Source organism: Apiospora marii, assembly GCF_038362585.1.
Source record: "Apiospora marii strain CBS 49790 chromosome Unknown utg000009l_segment0_segment0, whole genome shotgun sequence".
NCBI lineage: Eukaryota > Fungi > Ascomycota > Sordariomycetes > Amphisphaeriales > Apiosporaceae > Apiospora > Apiospora marii.
Window position 1 is genome coordinate 1,956,554 of NW_027117381.1, and position 23,926 is coordinate 1,980,479.

The window sequence follows — 23,926 nt, forward strand, 5'->3', positions numbered from 1 at the left end:
GCACGGCAAGGTATGAATGTGGCAGCCTTTTACTTTTATAGAGCACAAAGCAGGGCAGAAAGATATAGACCATGCATGATATTGGAATATAAGGTAGGCAGGTAACAGTTGGGCAAAATGGGGCCTTGGGTTCCCTTTGCAACAGGTACAATGAGCAGACTGCTGCTTTGTCGGCTTGCATTACGAAAGCGTGTCAATGCTAAGGCCGAATATTAATAAACCGTTCGGGGGTATGCTCCACCGGCATCATCAACAACCTGGTAGGGGATCATCTCATCTTTCGCATCTACAGTCCTCCCACGTCCCAAGTGTCTGTTTTTTTGCGTCCAAGCTTCCCATTTCCCACACGCGATCGTCAATTTCTCCATTCTCATCGGGTTCCTTTCCAACCACATGCCTTTCTCCCAGTCTCTCCAGCCTCTTCACATACCAGATAGAATGGGGTTTGATGGTTGTTTGTCAACCTACTTAATCTATTAGTCGCATGGTAGTATGCGCCTGGCCAACTCGTCCAACTAACGTTAGGCAATCAACACTGGCGGCTTTCTTTTCTTTTCTTCTCCTCCCCATACAGGGTTATTCCTCTTTTTGTACTATCATTTCATTCCATATGACCGCATTATAATTTTCCCCCGTTAGGCCCTGGAGCCATTTTTGTCGTCTCATACGCGTACGACCAGAGCATCATATGGTACAACGAGCCTAGCTACATCCAGCTACACCTGAGCAGTATGTTTGGCTCTAGGAAGAACCGCCGCGGCCGTGGGCCTCCCAATCCGGTACGTTCTGGTTTGTTCACACACATGTCTTGTCCCTTTGTCTTTGTCGCGAAGGATAGTGCCTGTTCCGCGCAGAAATAAGCGAGTAGACCCTGCTGCTAGCACAACCTCGTCGAACCGGACATACGGCTACCATCGCATGCTAGCAGTACCTAGTCATTGCCATGTCGTGAGGTGGGTCGGGGACGAGCCGAAATGACCGACTTCCCTCGATAGTGACGACAGTATATTCGCATCCCGTCTGGTCTAGCGCCAAGTCACCTCAAACTCTATTCTACCCGAGACTGATATTTTCTCTTCTGCCTCGCAGTATCCCACTCCTGCTCCCGTCAACCCCAGCGCCTCGACAGCTGCCGCCGCCGCCTTCATGTCTAGTCAGCAAAACCCCAATCGGTCGCTCTCTTCAGCGGCGGCCGCCGCCGCGTTGCGCGCCCGCCCTCACACGCCGACCAACGTCGGCGCGGTTCAGACCAAGCGTACCATGCGCCGGAGTCCTTCGATATCCTCAGTATCTAGTGCGCCCGCTGGCGGGAGGAGAACACCAAAGCTGGAACGACGCGGTAGCTCCGGTAGCATGACCGAGAGGACATTTCGCAGTCCATCGCCACATGGGCGCGAGCCTCGGAACCAGAGCCAATACCCACCAGTGCCCGCTATCCCGGATGGACACCGCAATGGCGCAGTAGGGCGGAGCCCGTCGACGGCAGGAGTAGGCATGCAGAACTTTCGTACGGCATCTCAGAAAATGGGCACGGAGCTGCCCTCTTGGTACACAAAACCATCTGGCGACACGAGCAATGTGCGCACCTCTGACGCGCCTATGTCTGGCGCTGGGAAGTCAGTAAGGCGACCTGACAGCCTCGCTTCTACTGCGCGACCTGACAGTCAAAACTCTGTCAACTTCTCATACCCGAGCCGGGTTCGCGCGGCGTCTCCTTCGCCATCACCTACCGCCGAACACAACCCTCAATGGGGCACCCTACCACCGCGTTCGAACAGAACTTCTCTCCCGGCTTCCTCTTCGGGCGGTTCCGATCAAGTTATGGTATACGATCCCAACTCGAGGAGAATGGTACCAAGAACAGATCAACTGGATCTGATGGAAGTGAGTTATCACACGAGGGAAGCATCAGAAAAACAGCCAAAGAAGAAAGTCGTTCAGCGGTCCGGGAGCCATCTGGCCAAGGGGACGGTAGCCAGGGTTAGGGGAACTACAGTCGAACCAAGTGGACACGAACGCGACGTGTCGAACCGGGGATCTCCTGCCCTTGCAACGCCGCCGAACGGGAGACAGCCTCCAACTGGTGAACAAACATACGATGACTATCCCACAAATGTTACATCAGGTCACTTTGAGCTGGCGCAGCCCTCCCAAGCTCAACAGCCACAACCAGAGGAACAAATGATGCAGACTAGGGAGCGTACAGCACAAGTCCCGGAGGCCCCGTCCGGCAGCTTAGTTGGTCGAAAACCGTCGGTAGTCAGAGAAGTACCCGAAGAGGATGCGAGGGAATCCGAAGAGCCGGAGCGTCTGACATCGAGAGGTGTCCGTCAAGCCCTAGACTCCGTCCCAACACAACAGACCTTATATCCTACACCTGAAGACCACGGCGATTCATCCTCTCATGTCTGGACCGAGCCTCCGGCTCAACCAAAATATACCGAAGAGGCACCCGCCGAGCAGAAAGTGGCGTACATGCCGAATAAGCCAGTCGCTGAGCTATCACGGAATGGTAGCACTTCTCGCTCAGCTTCCAACAGCCCCGCTCGGACTGCGCGTTTCGCGACTACCCCTTCAGAAAATCTCGCAGTACGCCATGCGCCTCTACCAAGGTCTGCGTCTCCAATCAAGTCGGCATTGAAGCACCATGACGCTTTGTTACGCGATGCATCTCCATCCGAAACCGGTTCTGATCTTCGAGTGACTGCCCTTGAACGAGAGGTGTCAGTCACACGCAAGAAGTCGGTTCGGGTCAGTTTTGATGACCACAACACAAAGATTGTGGGCGAGTCTGCGCCAGCTGAGGAAGAGGAATCGCCGGTTGCATCAAGTCCCCAACAGCCCAAGCGACCGTGGTATAGCAACATTGGCAAAAGCAAGAAAAAGGACTTCTCGTTGGACGATGATGAAATCATGAAGCCGCGGCCTGCTCTCCCAAGTTTCGGTAGCATTCGTGAGAAAAAGCCTCGGGAGCCCGAGGAGGACCGGCCTCTCATACGCCCATCGGGGTCTACATACTCACCAGCCACGCCTGCTTCTCCTACGATGCGGCCCTCCAGTACAGGCTTTACGGGAATGGCCAACACGCAGGATAACTCAACTCTTGCCTTGTCAAACGATCATGCTGTGGGCTCCATTCTTGCCCAAGACCAATCACGCAATGCAGCCAACATCTCCCGGTTTAGAGAACCGCTCCCGCCCGTGGTAACATCCGCAGAATCACATCGCTACGATTCAGACAGTGTTAGCTCGTACAGTGAGGATAGACTATCAAACGACGAGATGAGCGATGGAAGCAATGCAGACGTAGTACCAAGCACCCAGACAACTATGGCGGACAGCCACGATCACTTGGACGATGCGCCAGCAATTCCCAACAAAAGTCCCGACAGGACGAGGGACTCGCATGCGGAGTCACAGCGGGCAGCCGAACTTCCGGACAACCAGGTGCCTGCCATTTCCATTACAAATCCTAGCCCTGCGATCTCGGCCGCCTCTCATCCGTCAGAGTCGAAGTCAAACCCGCAACAATACTTTGAAGTGCCTGGCACGTTCCCAGATGAGCAGTCGGAGGAAGCTAGATCCTCGGAGTATGTGACACCGAAGGGCGTAGGGTCTGAGGGCGTTTCCCGGGCTGCCCAGGTGATACGCGAACCTGAAGCAAAGGTCCAAACCGCTCAAACCCAAGTCATGCCCCGGACAACCGTCGCCGCGGCACCCACCGCCGTCGATGTTACTGATTCCTCGGATGACGATTCCAATGCCAGCATCTATAGCGATGCCTACGAAGATCTCTCCGACATTGAGGGTGAGGGATATCAGTCATTGAACGCGGTTGTGGAAAGTCCTGTTAGTACATCATCAAAAGCCGCACCAGTCGAGGCTCCGCGCCCAACAAACCCCGATGCGTCGCAACCCATGGGAGATCATCTACTGTCGACAGTGATCAAGGACGCAGAAGGCTCTGAGAAGCCTACGCAGACCGTTGTGAACGATTGGGAAACCGCCAAGGCATATTGGCGAAGTCTGACTACGGAGAAACGACGTCAATTAGAGCACGAAGCAATGATTGAAGCAGGCGATGATGCAGATGCCGAGACTCCTACACGCCGTCCTAGTAATAGGAAGAAGACGGCTGAGCAGATCAAATCGACATCTGTTGCACAGATGGCACATGCACAGTCACCGGCTTCTGGGAGCAAGGCTTCGCAACCGACCAACCCTGAGAGAGTATACATGATCCAGCCTGGTACGAAGGCCACAGAAGAGTTCTACAACCCCCCTGCCTCAAGCGGGCGTATGCGAACTTCGCTTCGAACTGAGCAACCTGCGAAGCAACCTCAGCATGCAACACCTGCATCCGGCGAGGTTCGTATGCGCAAATCTATGCGAGGAACGCCAACTCGTGAAGAGTCTGACAACCGCGCATCCCGCCGTATCAGTACCCCACCTGAGCGACCTTCTACAATGGCAAAAACGACCTTGAGACCCCAGACAGCTGGGCCCGGAAGCAAAGCCACAAATACTAGGCTTGCGTCAGCATCTGCAGGAAACGCCATCTCCAAGACTGCCAAACCCGCTTTGCAGCGTCGGGGATCCGATGCGAGCGACAGTAGCTTCAAGCGTTCGCGAGCCACCTCGTCCGGAGGCTTCGGATTCCGCAGCAGCATGCGCCAAGCTCCTGCCAGCGAAACACCAGCCCAGCCTGAAAGAAGTTCAGGCAGGTTCAGCCTAAGGTCCACGTCACCCCCCGGATCTCCATTTCGTAGGGGTTCGGCAACTGGTGCTGCTGGGCCACCGGTAACCTTGGGCATGCGCCGTACCCTGCGTTCCAACAGCGAGTCAAGTCAAGAAACTAAACGGGCCTCACTACAATTCCCCGGTTTTGGTCGGTCGAGCAAACTGGGCAAGAAGACGAAACAACCAAGCCGGCTTCGCGACGATTCTAGCGACGACGATAGCCCCCGGCCCGCGTTCCGTAGTCGATTTGCAGATTCTAGTGATGAGGAAGATGCTGTACCACAACCTCCTACCAGGCCAATGACCGCAGGTACGCTTCGGGGTTCTGCGACGGCTCCGTCCAGGTTCCAAAGAAGCTCTACCGTCATGGAAGAGACCGAAAAGACACCTGATCTACCCGACTCCGGTGACGATCGTTCAATGCAGATGCCCAGTCCATTGGCCAGCCCCAAAGGCGCCGCTCTGTTCCGTCCTATGCCCCAACCTCGAACGAGTTCTGGTATTGGAACGACAACACTTAATCGGTCGGGCTCGGGGCGCGGCAGACTTAGCGAGCCTGCCCACGCGCCACTTGAAAGTCCCAAGAATCGCAGGTCTTTCATGGACGGCATTCTGCGCAGGAACAAGAAGGCTGATCAGGCGGGCAAGGTCCAACGTAATGGTCTGACCGAAAGCGCGGCGAGACGGGATACACTGTTGGAGCGTAATATAGACGAGCTTCGGGACCTCCGAGGCGATGCCCTCCCTGGGAGTCCGAAGCTCTCCAAGCGAAGACCGGGCTCAAGTAAAGACAGTTGGCCCCTTCCTGATATGGGCGAAAACGGAAGGCCCAGTACCGCCGATGGACGTGTAAATGGCGGCCCGATTGCTCGTCCAAACATCACGGGGAGGAGGACCACTAGTCTTGGATTGCCGGGAGTAGACCAGCCTACCGGATACAACGATAAAGACGCTCTCGAGCCCGAGAACCACAACAAGAAAAAGAAGAAGTTCGGGGCCTTGAGAAGAATGTTCAGGTTGGACGACTAGTGTTCCTCCGGAAAAGGACTATGCCACACAGAGGCAGTTGGCTAACGACGCAAGGGGCGGGTTTTGGAGCGGAAGCGGCCCGGTTTGCCTCGAGCAATTACAATGAACAGCAGTCATGCTACTATTCTTTCACCGAAATCGACGAAATCACGGCATGGGGCACGGGATTGAGAACGCCGGTCATGGTTTACGGCTTCATTTTGACGAAATATATAGAAGCGCTACGAAGCATCAACTGATGTGTCTTTTCCTTTTCTTCTTTTTTTTAATCTTATCTTGAATAAGGGGCCCGGAGCACGGAGGTAATTGGCGAGGTATTCCGTGTCATATTCTCGAGCAGTCACGGGGGCAGGGTTCTTTCGGTTCGCAATCATACCCAAATTTGCTGTTCAACTTTCATCATGGAGTGTGGGTAAACAACAGCCACGCTCTTGCGCTGTTCAAGCAGTCTTCCGATAGTAATAGGCCTTGTACAATAATAAGATTATTATATCCCATCATGCTCAGATTGATCATGCCACTGGGGCAAGAAAGACACCAATATTTGCCTCATTCATAGTTCGGTGTAGCCTGATCTGGTGCGAAGACTGGTCGGCGTTGCCGTTGCGTAGTACAACAACCTGGACAAAATTACTGTTGCTGTCGTATCGAGAAAGTCAAATGATGGAAACCAAATGAGTGCATCGGGAGAGACTAGGTGGTGTAGATGGTGTGATAGACAGTCGACGTTGAAGGCACCGATGGGGTTGGATGGTTGAAAGACTGGAAGCCAACTCGAAATACGAGTTGGTTGACCGCCACGCACACCACGGAGAGTCAAGTCTCGAGCCCCCGGATACAGCGGTAGGGCTCCCAAAGATCGTGACCTGACAAAAAGCAAGCGGTCGCAGGTTTTTGTTGAGCATGCGGACGCGTGTGCTCCACACCAAGACTGTTCTAGATCTGCAAGGGATCTACGAGTTATTAGGCTTGGCGATATTCAAGCGGCCGCCCCCCTTTCGCTCGCTCTCTCTTATTTGGCTGGACTGGACACTCACTTGCTGGTTGCTGACGGTGTAGCGAATTGCCGTTACGAGGACAGTACTACCTACATGACCCTGCCCTAGATACTTGCATACTTTTTCAACCTGGTGGGGGGCCAGTTGCAGTTGCAGTCGGCAGTGTCTTGTCCGATTGATGTCAGTAAGGCTTAGGCAGGCAGACGGCGTCCATGGCTTCTGGTCATTTGACTCTGCATGGTGCAGGGCCAAGAGACGCGCCTAGAAGATCCAGAAGCTGCTGAGAAAGTCTGTTCTCGGTAGAGGTGAGCGGTAGGGTGGTAGCGGAAGGTGGCAGTTGGGCATGTTTGTTACCAAGCGCAAGGTACAGATTGATTAATCAAAGCCCCCTTGCCCCCCAGGTCGGGCAGACGGTGGTGTCGGTACCGCAAGCTTGGAGACCTCATGGATGGCCTGTGGGATAGCGTCCTGGGTTCGCTGTGGGGTATGCTTGCCCGACTTCCCCGTTTCCACATGCCACCCTTCCGAGCTTCAGATTGGTTGATCGAGCTGGGACTTAGCCTTCTACCCCAGCTGAGTACCCCACCACAGCTCCAGTAGCTCCAGTTGTAGCTCCAGAAGTACCTGGGGGGCCTGGGGCAAGCGTCCTGGGTCAGCCGGGACGGGGATTTGATGCTAGCTACCGGACGACAGCACTGTAAAACATTAAAAAAAAAAAGGAGGGGCAGCTAACTTACATGCAGCTTAGCACTTACTTCACTTACATCGCACAGCAGTACAGCAGACAGCACATCACTCTTCTTCCCATCACCTCACCCCATGCGGCCAGCTGATACGATGGCGGCTATTGGATCTGCTTAGGGGCAGGAGGAACTAGCATAGGCCGGTACGGAGAGACACACGAGAGGGGACGGGGAGAGATCGAGGATCGTGAGATTTTGGGGCCTGGTCTCTTTCTTTTGTTTTTGTTTTCCTGTTGCACGGGATCATGTCTTTGAGCAGGTGCAGTGTCCTCCCCTTGGCTGGGATGTCGTGTTCGTTCATGCTTCCCATCTGTTTTAAAGTCCTGGATGATCGCCCTTTGGCTCTCCATTCCTGTCCTTTTGGCTTTTTCTTTTCTCTGTAGACAACGGAAGAGTAGGTACTTACGTACATCACACCTGCACTTGCTTGTATTCAATGGTCCACCCCAAATCTCATCGTGACTCTTATTGAATCCCCCCTCCTTCCATTCAATTGTTCGATCGGTAGCAACCCGCCAACCAGCTGATCTGACGATCCACCCTAGCTAATCTGGAGCTAATAATCTCCCTCCTTCCCCAACCTCATCCACACTCACATCCACTGTACTACTACAACCGGATAGCAATAATCGGAAGCTCGAAACTGCTTCACACGTGGCTACTGGTCTTTACGTCATTCACACATTCCTGCCCTTCGCCCGCGAAACCAAACTTGACGCGCCAGACAGGCAGTAACTCAAAGAAGTCAAGCACGAAGCAAGCACGAAGCAAGCGTAGCTGAAACGACAGCTTCTCTTTGGTGATACCACACCACTAACGCATCCACTGTCTGAACAACAAGATGGCTTCGCGATCCGTTCTGCGAGCCTCGTCCCAGGCCTTGCGTTCCGTAGCTGCTGCGCCCATTCGCACCAGCACACCTGCTTCCACGGCCGCCGCCGCCGCCGCAACCCGATATCTCCACGCCTCACGCAAGCTTTCCGACAACAACAAAAAAGACAGCAATGGAAACTCCCTGTCTGCCGGTTCCTTCGCCCGTACCGATGAGAACATCACGGTCGAGTATCCAGATGAGGGCGAGCTCCCTCTTAGCAACCCCGTCACGGGCCGCGGTGGTCACCACATGAAGCGCACTCTTGCCTCTTTCTCGCTCGAGGGCAAGACTGGCGTCGTCACTGGTGGTGCTCGCGGCTTGGGCCTTGTCATGGGCCAGGGAATGGTCATTTCCGGTGCTAACCTCGCCATCGTGGACATGAACAGTAAGTCTTTCCCTTCTACCTCCGAACTGCCCATCCCCGTTCAATCCTCGCCGCGGTAAGAGTTCATGACGATATGGAGAGCCAATTGAGCTGTAATAGCGTGGTGTCTTGCTTCCTGAAACATTTGTATTGCAAGCAACGGATTCGAGCACCATTTTCCAAACGGGTCACTGGCCTTGTTTCGTCCCATGTTGCGATCCTTCTGCAAAGCCTATTGTCGGGGCCAATTACTAGACGCTGGAGCTGACCATTGCCATTACCCAATTTTAGAGGAAGAGGCTGAGAGACAGGCCGCCTTGCTTATCGAGCTGTATCGCAAGGAGAACCCGGGCGCCTCCCGAGTGCCCAAGGTAACCGCTCATTATGCCGATGTCTCGGACGCGGATAGTGTCCAGGAATGCATTGATAGCATCATCGCCGAGCATGGCAAAATCGACAACTTGGTTACCAGCGCTGGCTTTACTGAGAACTATGAGGCCATCAACTATCCTATTGACCGCATGCGCAAGCTGTGGAACGTCAATGTGGATGGTACTTACCTCTTCGCCATCACTGTCGCCAAGCACCTCATGGATCGCAAGGCTCCTGGCAGCATGGTTTTCATTGGAAGCATGAGTGGCAGCATTGTCAATGTTCCCCAGCCGCAAGCGTGAGTCTTTCCTGCCCCCCTGCACCCTCGGTGAAAGCACAACCGCATACGGATGACTGGCTTTTGCTTTGGGCAAAGGAGACGAGTTGCTTACATTATCTCAAGGCCTTACAATGCTGCAAAGGCGGCCGTCCGGCACATGGCAGCTTCCTTGGCTGTTGAGTGGGCATCCGCTCGTATCCGGGTCAACTGCATCTCCCCTGGTTACATGCTGACTGCGCTGTAAGTTTCACACTCCCCGTTTGATAAATCACTTGGAAAGTAGAGGATATCTAACATTGAACACCTTCACAGAACCGAGAAGATTCTGAACGATAATCCGGATCTCAAGAAGCAGTGGACTTCGCTCATCCCCCAGGGCAAGATGGGCTTACCTGAGGACCTGATGGGCCCTGTAACCTTCCTGCTTTCTGATGCTTCTCACTACGTCACGGGCGCAGATCTGCGTGTCGACGGTGGCTACACCGTTACCTAGAAAGCATCTTGCCTGCTCTCAAGAAACAAGGGGGCCGATACGGAAGAATGATATAAAATTGTGTATTACAACTTGAGCTATTAGGGCGTTCAGTCATAGAGAACAACGCAAACAGAAGATACGATCCCGGGGGTTATGCCGGAAAAGCTGGGTCTGTTTAAGCCAGCAGGCGTTGAGTTTTTGAGTCCTCTAGCTACGATCTAGCTGCCTGACTAGTGAGCTGGCGCGCAGTATAGAGCGGGCAACGCATCCCTGAATGAATGAGCGAACAATCATTCCCATTTTGGCCAGTGTTTTCTTGACTATCTAATCGCGTCTCGGAGGGAAATGATCTAACACACTGGGTACGATTGTACAGGGCTAATCCTACGATGTGATATTGCTCTGCCATGGAAGTGTTGTTGTGCCGATCACGTGCAGGACTTGCTTGTGTGGACTTGGTCGGGGGCACAGGTTCTTGTAGCCAAGGTTTAGCGAATAACGCTTTATCAATGGATTGATATGTATGAACGTGTACAAGTGATTGCCTGCCGCAGGCAGTAGATCGAGGCTCGCATTGGTCAATTGGGCACCGAGCAACAATACAAGTCAGCCGCCACGGTCTCAAAAGGCAACACCTTCCGAAGAAAAGCATGCCTTTGATCTCTCTGTCTCTCTCTCGTTTTCCCCTTGATGTTTCGTCTCACCGGTTGCCGACCGCCACCAAAGACTTGTCATCATCAATTGCCCAATGGGCGCGCCACCACCATCACCATCACCGCTAACTTCGACCTGCAGTGTAAGGGGGGGGGCAAGAACTTGGGCGGGCATAAGGGGTGGGGGAGGAAGGAAGCCAGCCGCGAGAAGGGGAATGTTTTGGGAGGAGACATAAGTCAAAGAGAGAGAAGAAGAAGAAAAAGCAGTAAGCTGAACAGGCTGAAAGGCCAGTCACGTTGTCATTGTCTTTCGGAACTGGGGTAAGCCAAGGCAAGGTAGGCAGGCAGACAGGGGCCACTCACACACCACAGGACTTGAGGGCGTCAGGGAGCGTGGGGGGAGCATGCATGAGATGCATGGTGGGGGAGGGGGAGAAAGGGGGGGGATTGAAAAAGAAAGGAAAAATAAAAATTATTAATTAAATAAGATAAAATTAATACTATAGACCCCTCTCTCCCCGCGTTGATGCTGTCACTGACGTGCGGTGTACCGAGCTATCGCAAGACTTCGATTCGTAATGAAACTGAATTGATACTACCTACCTAATATATCGACTTATAGGCACGGTGATGTGTGGCATCGCGCTACATGTATATAGATGAGTGGTATAGGAGGTATATGTACCTATTTATAGCCGGTCTCCAGTCCCATTGGCATGACTTATATGTCTGCAAAGCCCCCCTTGCGTACATAAACTAAACAGGCCCAAGAAAAAGACCGGGTACCAGCTACTTACTCAATTCGGTACACGATACCCGTATCAGAACCGTATTATATCGATCAATGTATTTCTCCACGCATCTTGAAACAGCCCTCTCTCAGCGGGGGGGCGAGGTCCCCCCAGCCCGCAAGTTTGTCGTCAGCAAAGCTGCGCTGGCTCCTGGCAGCAAAAAGTCGGTGAGCAAAAAAAAAAAAAGAGAGAAAGCTCCAATTCTTCTACTTCCATGATGATGACTACAGCGGACACACTCTTGCCATTTTATTGACCATGCAAGTGTGTGTGGTTTGTGCCGTCTATGGGGTAACTCATCACAAAATGACAAAAAGTGTAAATCAATTTCGAAATCCCATGACCTTGCTCCTCGTTACCGGGATGGCGGTTGGCAGCGGCTTTTCAGGGGTTGGTCATATCTCCGACTTGGGGGTGACTGGGGTAGAAATACTGGACGCCTGCATACCTGATATGCTCATACTACCTCAGCTACAAAGACAGGTACACGATACTGCCCGTCCTTTTGACTACCTCAAATAGGAAAGTGAGAAAAGATGGCCAACTCTTGCGCTAGGTATCAATGGCCACATGGAAAGATATAGATGGTTTTTGTTTTTGCGCCTGTTAGATATGCCTCCCAAGGGGAACCGGTAAAGGGGCCCTGCTATGGCTAAGACGAAACGCCGCCGCGATGCAAATATAATTGCCAAGCCACCTATAATGATAACCTGGTCGTTCCACGTATCCGATACAACATAAATAAGAAGGAATACAGTACACCACAACCACCTCCTCTAAGTCTTTTGCAACGAGTATACAAAACTTCCTATAAAACCACATCTATGTCCCGCTGATGAATAATAATGCTGATTGGTCATGCCAAGGCTCTCTGCGCCCGCACGCATAATGTAGAGAAGACGTGGCTCTCGTAACGTAATATAACGTAATAATAAGCGCTCATCGGCGAGGCTTTTTCTCATTTTGACGCTCGAGCAGAAGCGTTAGCTGGCTCTTGGAGCGCGCCAACGGCACGCTAGGCGCCGTGCTGGGTGGTGTGGGAGCGAAACGATTATCGAGGAGCGAACCGCTTCGGGATGTACTCTCGCTGCGCCCTTCCTGTCTCGGGATCGCCTGTCCACGTAGGTTGTCGTCGAAATCGGTCATGGTCCCACGCGCTGCGACAGTGGAAGTCGTAGCTGTACTTGTTGATATCAATCCATGCGGTGGAACTCGGCCTAATCCATCCCTCACGCCACCAGCCTGTGGTCCGTTCTCGGATCTGGTTCGCATAATCGAAAGTGCCGTCGGTTTCGGTGCGGCACTTTGCCTGGGCGGCTGTGCTTTGATAGGAGTGGTATCCTTTTGATGGGTTTCGTTTATCTGCTCCTTCCCTTTTCCACTTGATTGGGAACTGTTCTTGGCAGGCATTGACTTCTCGTCTTGGACAATGACCGGCAGCGTTCCACCAATAACTCGAAATGATGCAGCATCATGTGTGGAGGTTGGCTTGACCTTGTCAGCTGGTAGCTTTCCGGCAGCCTTGGCACTGATTTTGTCGCTTGTCTCCCGAGATCCCTGAGTGCTTTTCTTACTCGACCTCTCGGCTATCGGAGAGACAGGTCTGTGTGATCCCGACCGCGATGAGGCGGACGAACCGACGTCTTTTGAAGCGACTTCAGCCGCTCCCGCAGAAGATTGCGAGCTTTGGCGTCGCGGCATTGCGGGCCTTCGCCTAGCTGTCGAGGCAACGAATGTTGTCTTCTTTTTCGGGGCTGTGCTCGTAGACTTCTTGCGCTCCCCCTTGGTAGCCGGAGGGGCTTGAGACTCCGGTTCCTTTTCCGTCGTTGTCTTCTTCCGGCTTGAAGAAGGCCCAGGCCCAGGCTGACCGTCGCCCTCATCCTCTGACCCAGGAGGCGACACAAAACGGGCAGTAGGTCGTGGTCCCGATGTTGAAGGCCCCCTAGGTTTCTTCAGGATAGGGTGTGGGGGCGGAGGCCTAGACGAAGAAGACTGGGATGGCTGCATTTTTGGTCGCTCCGCTGGACCTGCCGGGCCCTTCGAATCCCCTGTTTCGCGAGATTCCACCTTTCCGGGCGGAACAGCCGCAGGCTCTGCCACTGGCGAGGGCTGCGGTAGGCTTATTCAGTCGTGGATGCAAGGTGGTTAGAGCGAACAACATACCGGATCTTCAGGCCCCTCGTATCGATTGCAAGAACTGCGTAAGCGCACAAAGGTTGGTCCTTTGGAAATGTCTTCGAAAAGCCGAGCCAGCGTCTTCCCTGACAGGTCACGGCGGTTGCTGCCCAAGACATGCCACCAAAAGTTCTCGAGGCGTTGGGCAGTAGGGTCAATGAGCGTTCGACAAGTTACAGTGTACACTAAGGTAGAGTCAGTTCTGGTTCCTGACAGATGGGCCTGATTCCTGAGTACGATGTTCTACATACCATGCCAGTACTCATAAATCTGTTCTCGTGGGACTGTCGGGTACTGAGCTACCGAATGATAGATAAGATCATGATTCATAACAATGCCTTTTGGCAGAATCATGCCGTTTGGCAACATCATGTTGGGCGCCATCCTGGACGGTAGAGCGGCACGCCTTTGAAGCGTCCTCGAGGCTTGACTGCCAGGATTTGGTCGACTGCGGCCCCGGTTGTAGATGGACTAAGTCGATGGCGCCTTCCCGTGAAAGACCAGCCTCAGTATCGGAAACATGTACAGCGTATATAGTCTTGACGTCGGCTACCCATCACTATCACAAAGGGGGACTTCAATGACAGAGGGCGGTTAGCGAGGGTTCCTCGCCAGCTGACAATATTTGTTAGGGAGCCGAAATCTCTATCACGGACGGCGTTCTCCTTGCTTGACCTGGCGTCCAGGCGGTCCCGACTTTGGCAGGATGCAACTATCAGCTTACAAAGGGTGGGTCTCCTTGAACGTTTTAGGGTACCAATGGGGGGCCCTGGTGCCACTTTTTACGTGGATGAAGTTTGTCACCGAGTCTCTTGCCAAAGGGGAAGGGAAGCAGACCGCTCTAGGGCAAGGGATCAGAGATAGACCGGAATCGTGGGCCTCTGGTTCGCCGTAGACAGTAGAGCGCCCGTAATGGCCTGGGCGAGGGTCTGATAGGTAGTGAGAATGAGCAATTCGACTCTGTTTTCGGGAGAGGAGCTGCTACCAAGAAACCGTCGAGGAGATGGTGCTCGAGCCAGAGTCCAAAGGTTGCACCCCTAAGCTACCAAGCCAGGAAAGTCGGCTGGTTTCGTGGCTGGATAGGGAAATGCCCAGCAGCAAACCCGGGAACACGTACCCGGACTGAATTTGGATGAAGAACAGCCAGGGTGACTGGAGCAGAATGTCTCATAAAACTACCGGTCCAGGAGTGGGAGGGCCGTAGGGAAACCGGCAGGTAGCCGATTGGTATATGTTGGGAAAGTCAGTTCAGACTAGAAGGGAGGGAGAATGAGAGCAAAACGGGGTGTGTGGTTGGACATTGCAGGTAGCACTTGGACCAAAGTATTGAAGTCAAAGTCAACTGGTTCTTTTTTTCCTTCTCTTCCTGAATTCCTTCTTCCTTTCTTCGCACCGAGTAAAAACGAGTGCTAGCCTGTAAGGTGAAGTAAGGGAAATCAGTTAGGGAAGAAGCAGGGCAGACGGAGGCAGAGGCAGAGACAGGGAGAAGACTCCGGTGAAATAAACACACAAACGCCGGGCAGGTGTTGTTCGCTCACAATGCTCTATGATTGATTGATTCACAGGGTTAGAAGGGGGAAAGGAGGGGCGCCTACCGGGGCACTGGAGACTACAAGACTCACAAGCCAGCAAAACTTTTTGGCGCTAGGTACTTGCTGGCAAACCAGCTGCTACACGCGTGAGGTTACGGGTACAAAGCCAGTGTGCCCAGTGCCCGCCAGGGAAACATGGACCCGCTAAAGACACATCCCTAGGTGGATGGGGTTACATACCAGACAACAGACCGATTTCTTCCTGCGCCTACATCAATAAGTAAGTTCCAGTCGCCGTTCACCCATTGCTGCCACCAGTGCATCGCTCTCCATACATCGAATGCAGGCATGCTTGTCATTCAGACCACATGTCAGGACAATTTTGACATGTTATAGGCGAAGTATGGATGAAGAGCCTCTCTAGCCTCTAGCTGCTTGCGTGCTTCGGATGAATGGCAACAAACACCTTGGGATGCTGCAGGGCAGCCTCTCAGTTTCCCCCGAAACAAGGCTACGCATATATCTGAGAACAAACAGACCAGGTATAGATGGAGTATAGTAGCAGAGTGTGTGATTCATCGAACTGCCTAAAATGCAGCTCGGCTGGCCAATCTTGGACGTTTGAGACGGTTCCGCCAATGATAATCGCTCACACTACATCGACTATAGGCAACTCCCTTTTCTGTCTTCCGACTCCTCCCTCCCTTCAATGAACGCAAACGAGGTAAGCTAGAACGGCATACACATATCCATCGACCCTCTTATCAAAGCACTGTACGACGTCCCTCGGGGTTTGGACTTGTCTGCCGATTTGATTAAACCCGTTCGGTCACGGTGTCGAGGTTGGTCACCCGCAAAGCCTGTGTCTGCGCCGAGTGAATCCTTAAATTGCCCATCCTACATTTCTATTTCCGCTACCCGTCGTTGATATATTACCATTCGAGTCATGCCTGGTCCGGAGATCTGGGTCGGGATGAGCGATCATTGTGCCTTCGGTACTTTTTGGTTATTGACGACTATTTGTCCGTTCCCCCTCCCTTGTTATGCACATGTAAATATTACTGTGCAAGTAAAGTATTTGAGAATGGGCGCAACACCATACGAGCGAGAGCCATACATACGTGTCTAAGTGTCTAGCAGACTCGGGAGTCCATCTAGGCACGCTTGGTGGCTATTATTACGGGTACTATAAGTGGCCAGGGGAGGGGAGGCACTGGTTCTAGAACGAATTCCCACCTAATCAATGCAGGGATCAGTGGACTGCCCAGCCGCTTCCACCTACGGTTATTTCCGCAGTGGTGGTGGTGGCAGGGTGTGGTCCTGTCACAAGTCAACGCCGGAGGTCAAAACTCGTGTCGTGATCTCCCAATCGCTGAAGTTGACGTTTGTCAATGCTATGAGCGAGTTATTGCTGCTGATAGAGATGATGGAGAGGGGTTATCTCGACAGAGTGGGCAGCCACTCCTGCTGCGTGCATTGATTGTGCGGCCTACTCCTTTACCTAAAGCAACTAGGTAGGCGATTAGAGAGGGAACCAGCGGAAGCTTCCGGTCAGCATCCGTTATCAAGTACAACTACATACATACCTCATACAAACTTGAACAGAAAAGATCAACATCGGCTGGAGGGTTGCACAAAGAAAAGCCCTCCCTCGAAGCATCCCCAATGGAAACCCCCAAAGGCTCCTTCTTCTTTCCAGATGCAGTCTTATTAGAGAATGCTATATCTACGATCTGCGGTAAGTGGAGAAGCCTCCCAGGCCGTGTGACCCCCAGATTTGCAACATGCAATTTGTCACTGGCGGTTTGCAAACCGACAATTGGCCCCGTCAAGCCAATTCCATCGCCCGAGCCAAAGTGCGGCTTCAGCTACCATGCTCCGTTGCTCCCGCGGTTCATCGGGCAACGAATCTAGTGGCTCTTCTACGGTCACGAGCCTCCTCGGTAGCTGCCTGCTTACTTTACATGCATGTACGGACAAAGGAGAACGACCGGAACGCAATGTATCTTGTTAGCCAGTCTGTCGTCGCTTTAGAGACCTCGGCCTCTCGTACTCTTCTTCCTCTTCCTCTTCCTCTTCCTTATTCTCTTTCTCTTCATCCTTCCCCGCTCGGCCCAGCCTGTGGGACGGTTTGCGATCTATCATCTCTCAACTATATTGTCCTTGTGCGGAGAAAGGCTGCCATCATCTGACCTTAACTCCGCGACCCCAACAATCGTATATGCTACCCCACGATCCAGGTACGACGCCAAGCTTCAACTCTACCACGTGTAGGGATGGCACATGGGCACCCATGCCAAAAAGGGCCACACGCACACAGCTGAAAGACACCAGATAAGTACATAACAAACAAACAACCTTCTTGCTGGGAACCTTACTGCCTTCCATTCACCAAATGCACTGTTCGTGGATGATTCCTCGCCACACTCTTGCAGGTCTAGTAGGATGAGACATCAAGAACAGCCTCAGCTTCCATTTACTCGCGCCTGTGGTCATTAAAATGAAATGCCCTTCTGCGATGTCCGCTACGCATCCCAGTACCCCTTGATGGCAATGGCGCGGCTCTTGGCATGATACCTCCCGTATACTTCCCGTGATTAATAGACAGGCTAGTCTATCCAATCGGATATCATGTTTTAACGGAATAAACAGTATGCCAATAGCACTAGGTGAGTGATCCCTGACATGTAAGTACAATATAGCACATTCTTGTGGGAGCAGCGCTTTCGTCATATGGGAAATCCTAGGTATCAATGAAACCGACTCCATACGATGACTTAGCATATTGATGTACTTTAGGTATCTATGCTGGTGCAAAGAGCCTATCCGTTCCAGGTTCCGGAACAACATAGCATCCGCAGAGATCTTCGGCGGTACCGGCCTGCAGGTACAAACAAGTTCGCCACACCGTTTCTTGTGTCCGAGGTGGCGGTTATATGCACCCCACCCATCACGGGGACCGGTGAGCGGATGGGTAGGCAACCTTTTAACTCAGTCGTCATACCGCGATCTCTTGTCAGACACGGCCCGGGCCCCTTGAGTATTGAGATGCTGTTGTCACGCGCTTGAAACGCCTGCAGTCATGCTTATGTCAGTGGCGCTCGCTTGGGCAGGAAGCAGCAAAGGAAAACGTATCGGATAGTCCGTAAGGACGGAGAACTGCCCCTGGTCGGTAGTGGGCGCGATGTCAAATAGAAAGGATAGCATTGTTTCTTTCCCGTGATATGTTGCTAACATTCCGGGACGTCGCTAAATGCCCATCCGAGGTTACGTTCGTGCCCTTTAGCACATGCAGCCAACTATATAGCCGACTGTAAAGCTGTTGCAGGGGGGCGCAATGTGCACCTTTGCCTAGACCGGCGTTCGATCGCCGCCAAGAGCTCGTATGGCAGCTCACCCCTTTGCGCCGCGATGTTTCCGACACCCATAGAATCTTGTCAGCAATATTATCAGACGTGTCAATTTCGTTCGGGACGATTCAGGTGGATCATCAACCCCAGATTCGGAACTCATTCGTGGGGGGTTCCCAACGTTATTCAGACCACCATAAGAGTGCTTCCAGGCCATTCTGTTCACATACCATAGAGGCGTTCTCATGTCGGCTCCGGACGGAGCGAGTGGAGGCCATGTCAATGGGGAACAGACAGAGTTTGGGTTTTCCTCATCACATGCTGTGTGACCCTGACAAAGTCAGCCTCAACATACACCACCACCGAAACAACGCCACCAGGACTCATGAATCCACAGAATACGCAACGTCTAATCTCAATGCTACGCACCCATATGCAAGTCCTATGCGCGCTCATGCTCCACGCCCGATATATAAATGACTTGCTTGGGTATTCGACCCCGGAGTGCCATTGAACTAGGGCCCTACAGATCATGGCCCTCTTCTTCGACTTCTGACACATGCTAGTCAGACGGCCCTTGGGTTATGTTGTGCAAGGGGGATGCACACGGTGCATACTGCTTGCATATCTACGTGTTGCCCAAGGACTCGGTCGGCATGGGTCGCCTCTGCAGGCCTGCCCGCCTCTTCCTGCGGACGGCAGATGGTTGGGATCCCTATGATTGGCCCTCAATCATGTTATTCTTTATCGGTCGATAACCCAATGCATCTAGCTACGTGCTGTGCGCCACGAGCCAACCCTCTCCGCCCGGTAATCGATGCAGGCCGAAAATATGTGGCTAATCGTGTATAGTGCCAGCTTGGGAGCAAACGCGGAATGCAAATTAGGAAGGCCAACACTTTGAGTTTCTAGCGGACAATCCGCTTGTTGTCTCGTTTGGGATGCTGCTTCGAAAAAGCAACAGGCACCGTTGGCTGTAGACACGAGCGTATACCTTTTGTTTCGGGTAATGGATGGTGCTTGCACCGACGTGGTGACTCAATCAAGATAGCTGGGTTCTCCTGGGTCAGAATCATGATCATCTCATGCCGGTTGCGGCGACATTGTGGTGTTTGATGATTCGATGAGAAGGCCAGGATTGGGTTGAGGCGGCGAGAGTATTTGCATGACTTCGACCCGGGACCGAAACCACTTGCGGAGTCTATTCTTGATCGTGACTCGGATAATAAATGCAATGGCGAACATCATGAAGGCCTTCATGCATGTGCATACACCGTTACATCGATCGTTAGATATTACACGTACAAGAGACCGAAGAAGGAGATACTTACTAGTGCGGCAGGCGTCTGATTATTGGGGAGTAAGTGTTTGAGCAAGAATACCAATAATAAAGGGGTAATAGAGGTTTAGAATTTGTCATCATGGTGTCTGAGTAGTATCATGAGTGACCAGTACATGGGCGAGGTTATACAAGTGACCCAAGACTAGGTGTATATGATATTGATTCCAATGCGTGAGACGATGCCAGACAGATAGGCTTTGTTCACGCAAAGAGGGACAGTTGGCCTTGGAGATAAGTCACCGATAACACATATCAATGGGATTCTGAAATTTGGCTGACGTTCTATCTGGAAGTGACTCTAGAGTCGGTTTTGGACAATAGGAGGCATCTTATGAGGCAAAGTGGGCAAATTCCTTGTTGAACGCTCTTCCTATCACCATTCGCCTGATCTCTGATGTTCCAGCACCGATTTCGTAAAGTTTGGCACTGGTGAATTTGATGTCAGTATTGAACTTCAAGCAACTCCGAGGCAGTAACTTACTCCCGCAACAATCTCGAGGCCGGCATCTCCTCCACATAACCCATTCCGCCCAAGAGCTGGATGCAGTCTAGACTACACTCCGTGGCCCGCTCAGCAGCATATAGGATCGCGCCCGCGCAGTCCTGCGTCTTGATAATACCCTCTTCGTCCACGGCCCGGGCCGTGTTGTACGTGTAGGCCTTGGAGGCTTGCATCTTTGTGTACATGTCCGCCAGCTTTCCCTGAACGAACTGGTTATGCGCAATGGGGCTGCCGAACTGCCTTCTCTGGTGCGAAAATGGCAGTGCAACGTCCAGTGCAGCCTGCATGATGCCCAGAGGGCCAGCACTGAGGACCAAACGCTCCAGATCGAGCCCCTCCATGAGGACACGGACACCGCCGTTCACCTTGCCGAGAACGTTCTCGCTGGGCACAAACACGTCGCTGAACGCCAGCTCGCCCGTGTTGCTGCCACGCATGCCCATCTTGTCGAGCTTGCGGGCGCAGCTGAAGCCGTCCGACTTGGTGTCGACCAGGAAGGCGGTGATGCCCTTGGAGCCCTTTTCGGGCTCCGTCTTGGCGTAGACGACGATGACGTCGGCATCGGGCCCGTTGGTTATCCACATCTTGGTGCCGTTGAGGAGGTAGCCGCCGTCGACGGGCTTGGCCGTAGTGCGCATGCTCACGACGTCGCTGCCGGCGCCCGACTCGGACATGGCGAGAGCGCCGACGCTGGTGCCGGCGATGAGGCCCGGAAGGTACTTTTGCTTCTGCTCAGCGGAGCCGTTGAGCGAGATCTGATTCACGCACAGCTGCGAGTGCGCCGCGTAGCTGAGCCCGATGGAGCCGCTCGCCCGCGACATCTCCTCCATGACGACGCAGTGCGCCTGGTAGCCCATGGCTAGGCCCCCGTACGCCTCGTCGGCCGTCATGCCCAGGAACCCCGCCTCGCCCAGCTTGGGCCACATCTCGTTGGGGAAGGCGTTGCTCTTGTCCGTGTGGGCGGCCACCTCCTCCGGAATCTCGCGGCGGGTGAACTCTTGCACTCGCTCCCGCAGCTCCGTCAGATCGGCCGGCGTGGGCGCCTCGAAGCCTTGGGGGTGTTTGGAAGAGGATGCATGGCGGACACTGTGTATGGTGGTGGATGCAGGTGCCAATTGCTTGCTTCTCAATGAGAGGGCACGGCTCGCTGGCCGGGCTAAGGACTTGAAGCTCCGCATCTTGTTGGACGTAGGTTGGAAAGAAAGCGGTAGATTGGAATTATGAGGGAGAAAATCGAGTCTTGACAATTCTTAGAGTACCTATTTCAATTGCTAAGACAAGCCATCCAATCCAATCTTTGATGGCTCAGGTGTCGTTCCTTCAGAGACCCAGGCACTGCCTTCCCTCGGTACACTTATGCCGAGCGGCTTAGTGCGGCAATCTGCGGCTCCACGTCACTTCAGCTCCTACTTCCCGGCCCTTGCAATTGGAATCTGGGGACTAGCTCTTCTCCAGCCAATACCCCGGAATTCCAGTCCTGGACTTTTCCGTGATAACTCGGTTTCTTAGGATTTTGCCTTTTCAGTAACAATTGCTCCTCTCTGCCATTGACTCAAGATGCCGTTGTCCAGATCCCCAAGAGATATACTCAGCGTAGGGCGTCAATTGACTCGGTCTTATCGCCATGTTGTTCCCCGCCATCACCTGTCCCGCAGCAGAGCACCGCCGTCCTTATGCCGCGCCGTGTCTTCGTATACCGCTCCCTACCAAGCGAACGCCATATCTGTGATACAAACCAATGTGGACTCGACCTCGGACGAGTTCAAGGACAACGAGCGCGCGATGAGCGAGGCCATGGAAAGGCTGGAGAGGCTCACGCGGGCCGCCCAGCAGGGAGGCTCCGCAAAAGCCAGAGAGAAGCACCTCGCGAGAAAGAAGCTGCTGCCCCGAGACCGAGTCACGGCGTTGATAGACCCGGGGTCCACCTTCATGGAGCTCTCGCCGTTGGCGGGTCACGAACTCTATCCCGAGGCCGAGGTTCCCGCGGGCGGCATCATTACCGGGGTTGGTGTCGTCGAGGGTGTAACCTGTATGATTGTTGCCAACGACAGCACGGTCAAGGGCGGCACCTACTATCCAATCACGGTCAAGAAGCATCTCCGAGCCCAAGCCATTGCCCAAGAGAACAACCTCCCGTGAGTTGGCCACCAGTCGTGACTAGTTACTTATGGGGAGCCCCCTGGCTGACATATCAAAAAAAGATGCATATACCTTGTTGACTCGGGAGGCGCAAACCTGCCCCACCAGTCCGATGTCTTCCCGGATCGCGATCACTTCGGTCGCATATTCTACAACCAAGCACGCATGAGTGCTCAAGGCATCCCTCAGATCTCGGTAGTCATGGGACTCTGCACTGCTGGTGGTGCCTACGTCCCGGCGATGAGTGATGAGAATATCATTGTGGAGAAACAAGGCCACATTTTCCTGGCTGGACCACCGCTTGTAAAGGCCGCTACCGGAGAGGAAGTGTCTGCCGAGGAGCTGGGCGGAGGAGAGATGCACACCACGGTATCCGGTGTTTCGGACTATCTTGCTGTCGACGACGCCCATGCCATCGTCCTCGCACGAAGATCCATCAGCAATCTGAACTGGCCAAGCAAAGCCGCGCCTCCCGCTGCTTCTTTCTCCGAGCCCCTCTACTCGGAGGCAGAGCTCCTCGGTATTGCGTCTACGAATCTCCGGAAACCACTTCCAATCCATGAGGTCATAGCCCGTATCGTGGACGGCTCCCATTTCTCCGAGTTCAAGCGCGAATACGGCTCGACCCTTGTGACGGGATTCGCGAGCATCTACGGGCATCGTGTAGGCATCATAGCGAACAACGGCATTCTGTTCGCCACCTCGGCACAAAAGGGCGCCCACTTCATCGAGCTCTGCGCGCAGCGCGGTATTCCGTTGGTTTTCCTCCAGAACATCAGCGGGTTCATGGTCGGCAAGGAGGCCGAACGCGACGGCATTGCCAAGCATGGCGCCAAGCTGGTGACGGCCGTCTCATGTGCCGATGTGCCCAAGTTCACCGTCGTTGTAGGCGGCAGCTACGGCGCCGGCAACTATGGAATGTGCGGACGTGCTTACAGCCCTAGGTTCCTGTGGATGTGGCCCAATGCTCGTATAGGGGTCATGGGTGGTGAGCAGCTCTCCAAGGTCATGGAGACGGTGGGACAGAAGCCCGACCCGGAGCTGAGGGATCGCATCGAGAGCGAGAGCGATTCCGTCTACTCGTCGGCGAGACTCTGGGTAAGTACTTACACCGGAGGCTTTTGCCCTTATCTCACTTCTGGACCAGTACTAACAATACGATAGGATGATGGTGTCATTCCACCGCAGCATACCCGGCGGTACCTTGGTCTTGGACTCAGAGCAGCATTGTCGGGCAAGAACGAGATCAAGCACGGCCAGACAAGATTCGGAGTTTTCCGAATGTAAAGAGGTGTTGTTTCTATGAGACGCATTAGCAAGGAGAGACAGGAAGTTGTCAGCAGCTTGATAGCTGAATACCTAGCTGAATCTATCGTGAAACTCCTACGAACTCTACCTAACCGAGGATTCGGGTTTCAAAATGGTTTCTAAGGAGGCTGCGAAGCCTTTACAAAAATCGGGATGATGATGGCGCAGTAGCAGTACGTAGAACATTGGTGGTGGTCAGACTAATGATGTCAGGTTCCATAATGGTGCAAGTAATCAAATGATAGAAATCACTGTTCAC

General features: G+C 53.3%; 5 protein-coding genes across 5 annotated transcripts; 3 read left to right on the forward strand and 2 right to left on the reverse strand.

Moving 5' to 3' along the window:
• Positions 1–731: 731 nt before the first annotated feature.
• On the forward strand, positions 732–5,769 carry PG985_012163 (uncharacterized protein; the record flags this gene model as incomplete). Its single annotated transcript, XM_066831930.1, has 2 exons — positions 732–779; positions 1,090–5,769. The coding sequence occupies 2 exons, from the start codon at positions 732–734 to the stop codon at positions 5,767–5,769; spliced, it is 4,728 nt and encodes a 1,575-aa protein (XP_066679980.1).
• A 2,582-nt stretch (positions 5,770–8,351) lies between these two features.
• Positions 8,352–9,893, forward strand: PG985_012164 (D-arabinitol 2-dehydrogenase; the record flags this gene model as incomplete). The annotated part of the gene is made up of 4 exons (XM_066831931.1): positions 8,352–8,769; positions 9,040–9,418; positions 9,524–9,640; positions 9,713–9,893. The coding sequence occupies 4 exons, from the start codon at positions 8,352–8,354 to the stop codon at positions 9,891–9,893; spliced, it is 1,095 nt and encodes a 364-aa protein (XP_066679981.1).
• A 2,365-nt stretch (positions 9,894–12,258) lies between these two features.
• On the reverse strand, positions 12,259–13,866 carry PG985_012165 (uncharacterized protein; the record flags this gene model as incomplete). Its single annotated transcript, XM_066831932.1, has 3 exons — positions 12,259–13,428; positions 13,483–13,679; positions 13,746–13,866. 3 exons carry the CDS (start codon positions 13,864–13,866, stop codon positions 12,259–12,261), a joined length of 1,488 nt encoding a protein of 495 aa, XP_066679982.1.
• Positions 13,867–20,047: 6,181 nt separating this feature from the next.
• Positions 20,048–21,398, reverse strand: PG985_012166 (isovaleryl-CoA dehydrogenase; the record flags this gene model as incomplete). Its single annotated transcript, XM_066831933.1, has 2 exons — positions 20,048–20,144; positions 20,200–21,398. 2 exons carry the CDS (start codon positions 21,396–21,398, stop codon positions 20,048–20,050), a joined length of 1,296 nt encoding a protein of 431 aa, XP_066679983.1.
• A 379-nt stretch (positions 21,399–21,777) lies between these two features.
• PG985_012167 (methylcrotonoyl-CoA carboxylase beta chain- mitochondrial) lies at positions 21,778–23,646 on the forward strand (the record flags this gene model as incomplete). The annotated part of the gene is made up of 3 exons (XM_066831934.1): positions 21,778–22,355; positions 22,422–23,457; positions 23,524–23,646. The coding sequence occupies 3 exons, from the start codon at positions 21,778–21,780 to the stop codon at positions 23,644–23,646; spliced, it is 1,737 nt and encodes a 578-aa protein (XP_066679984.1).
• Positions 23,647–23,926: the final 280 nt, after the last annotated feature.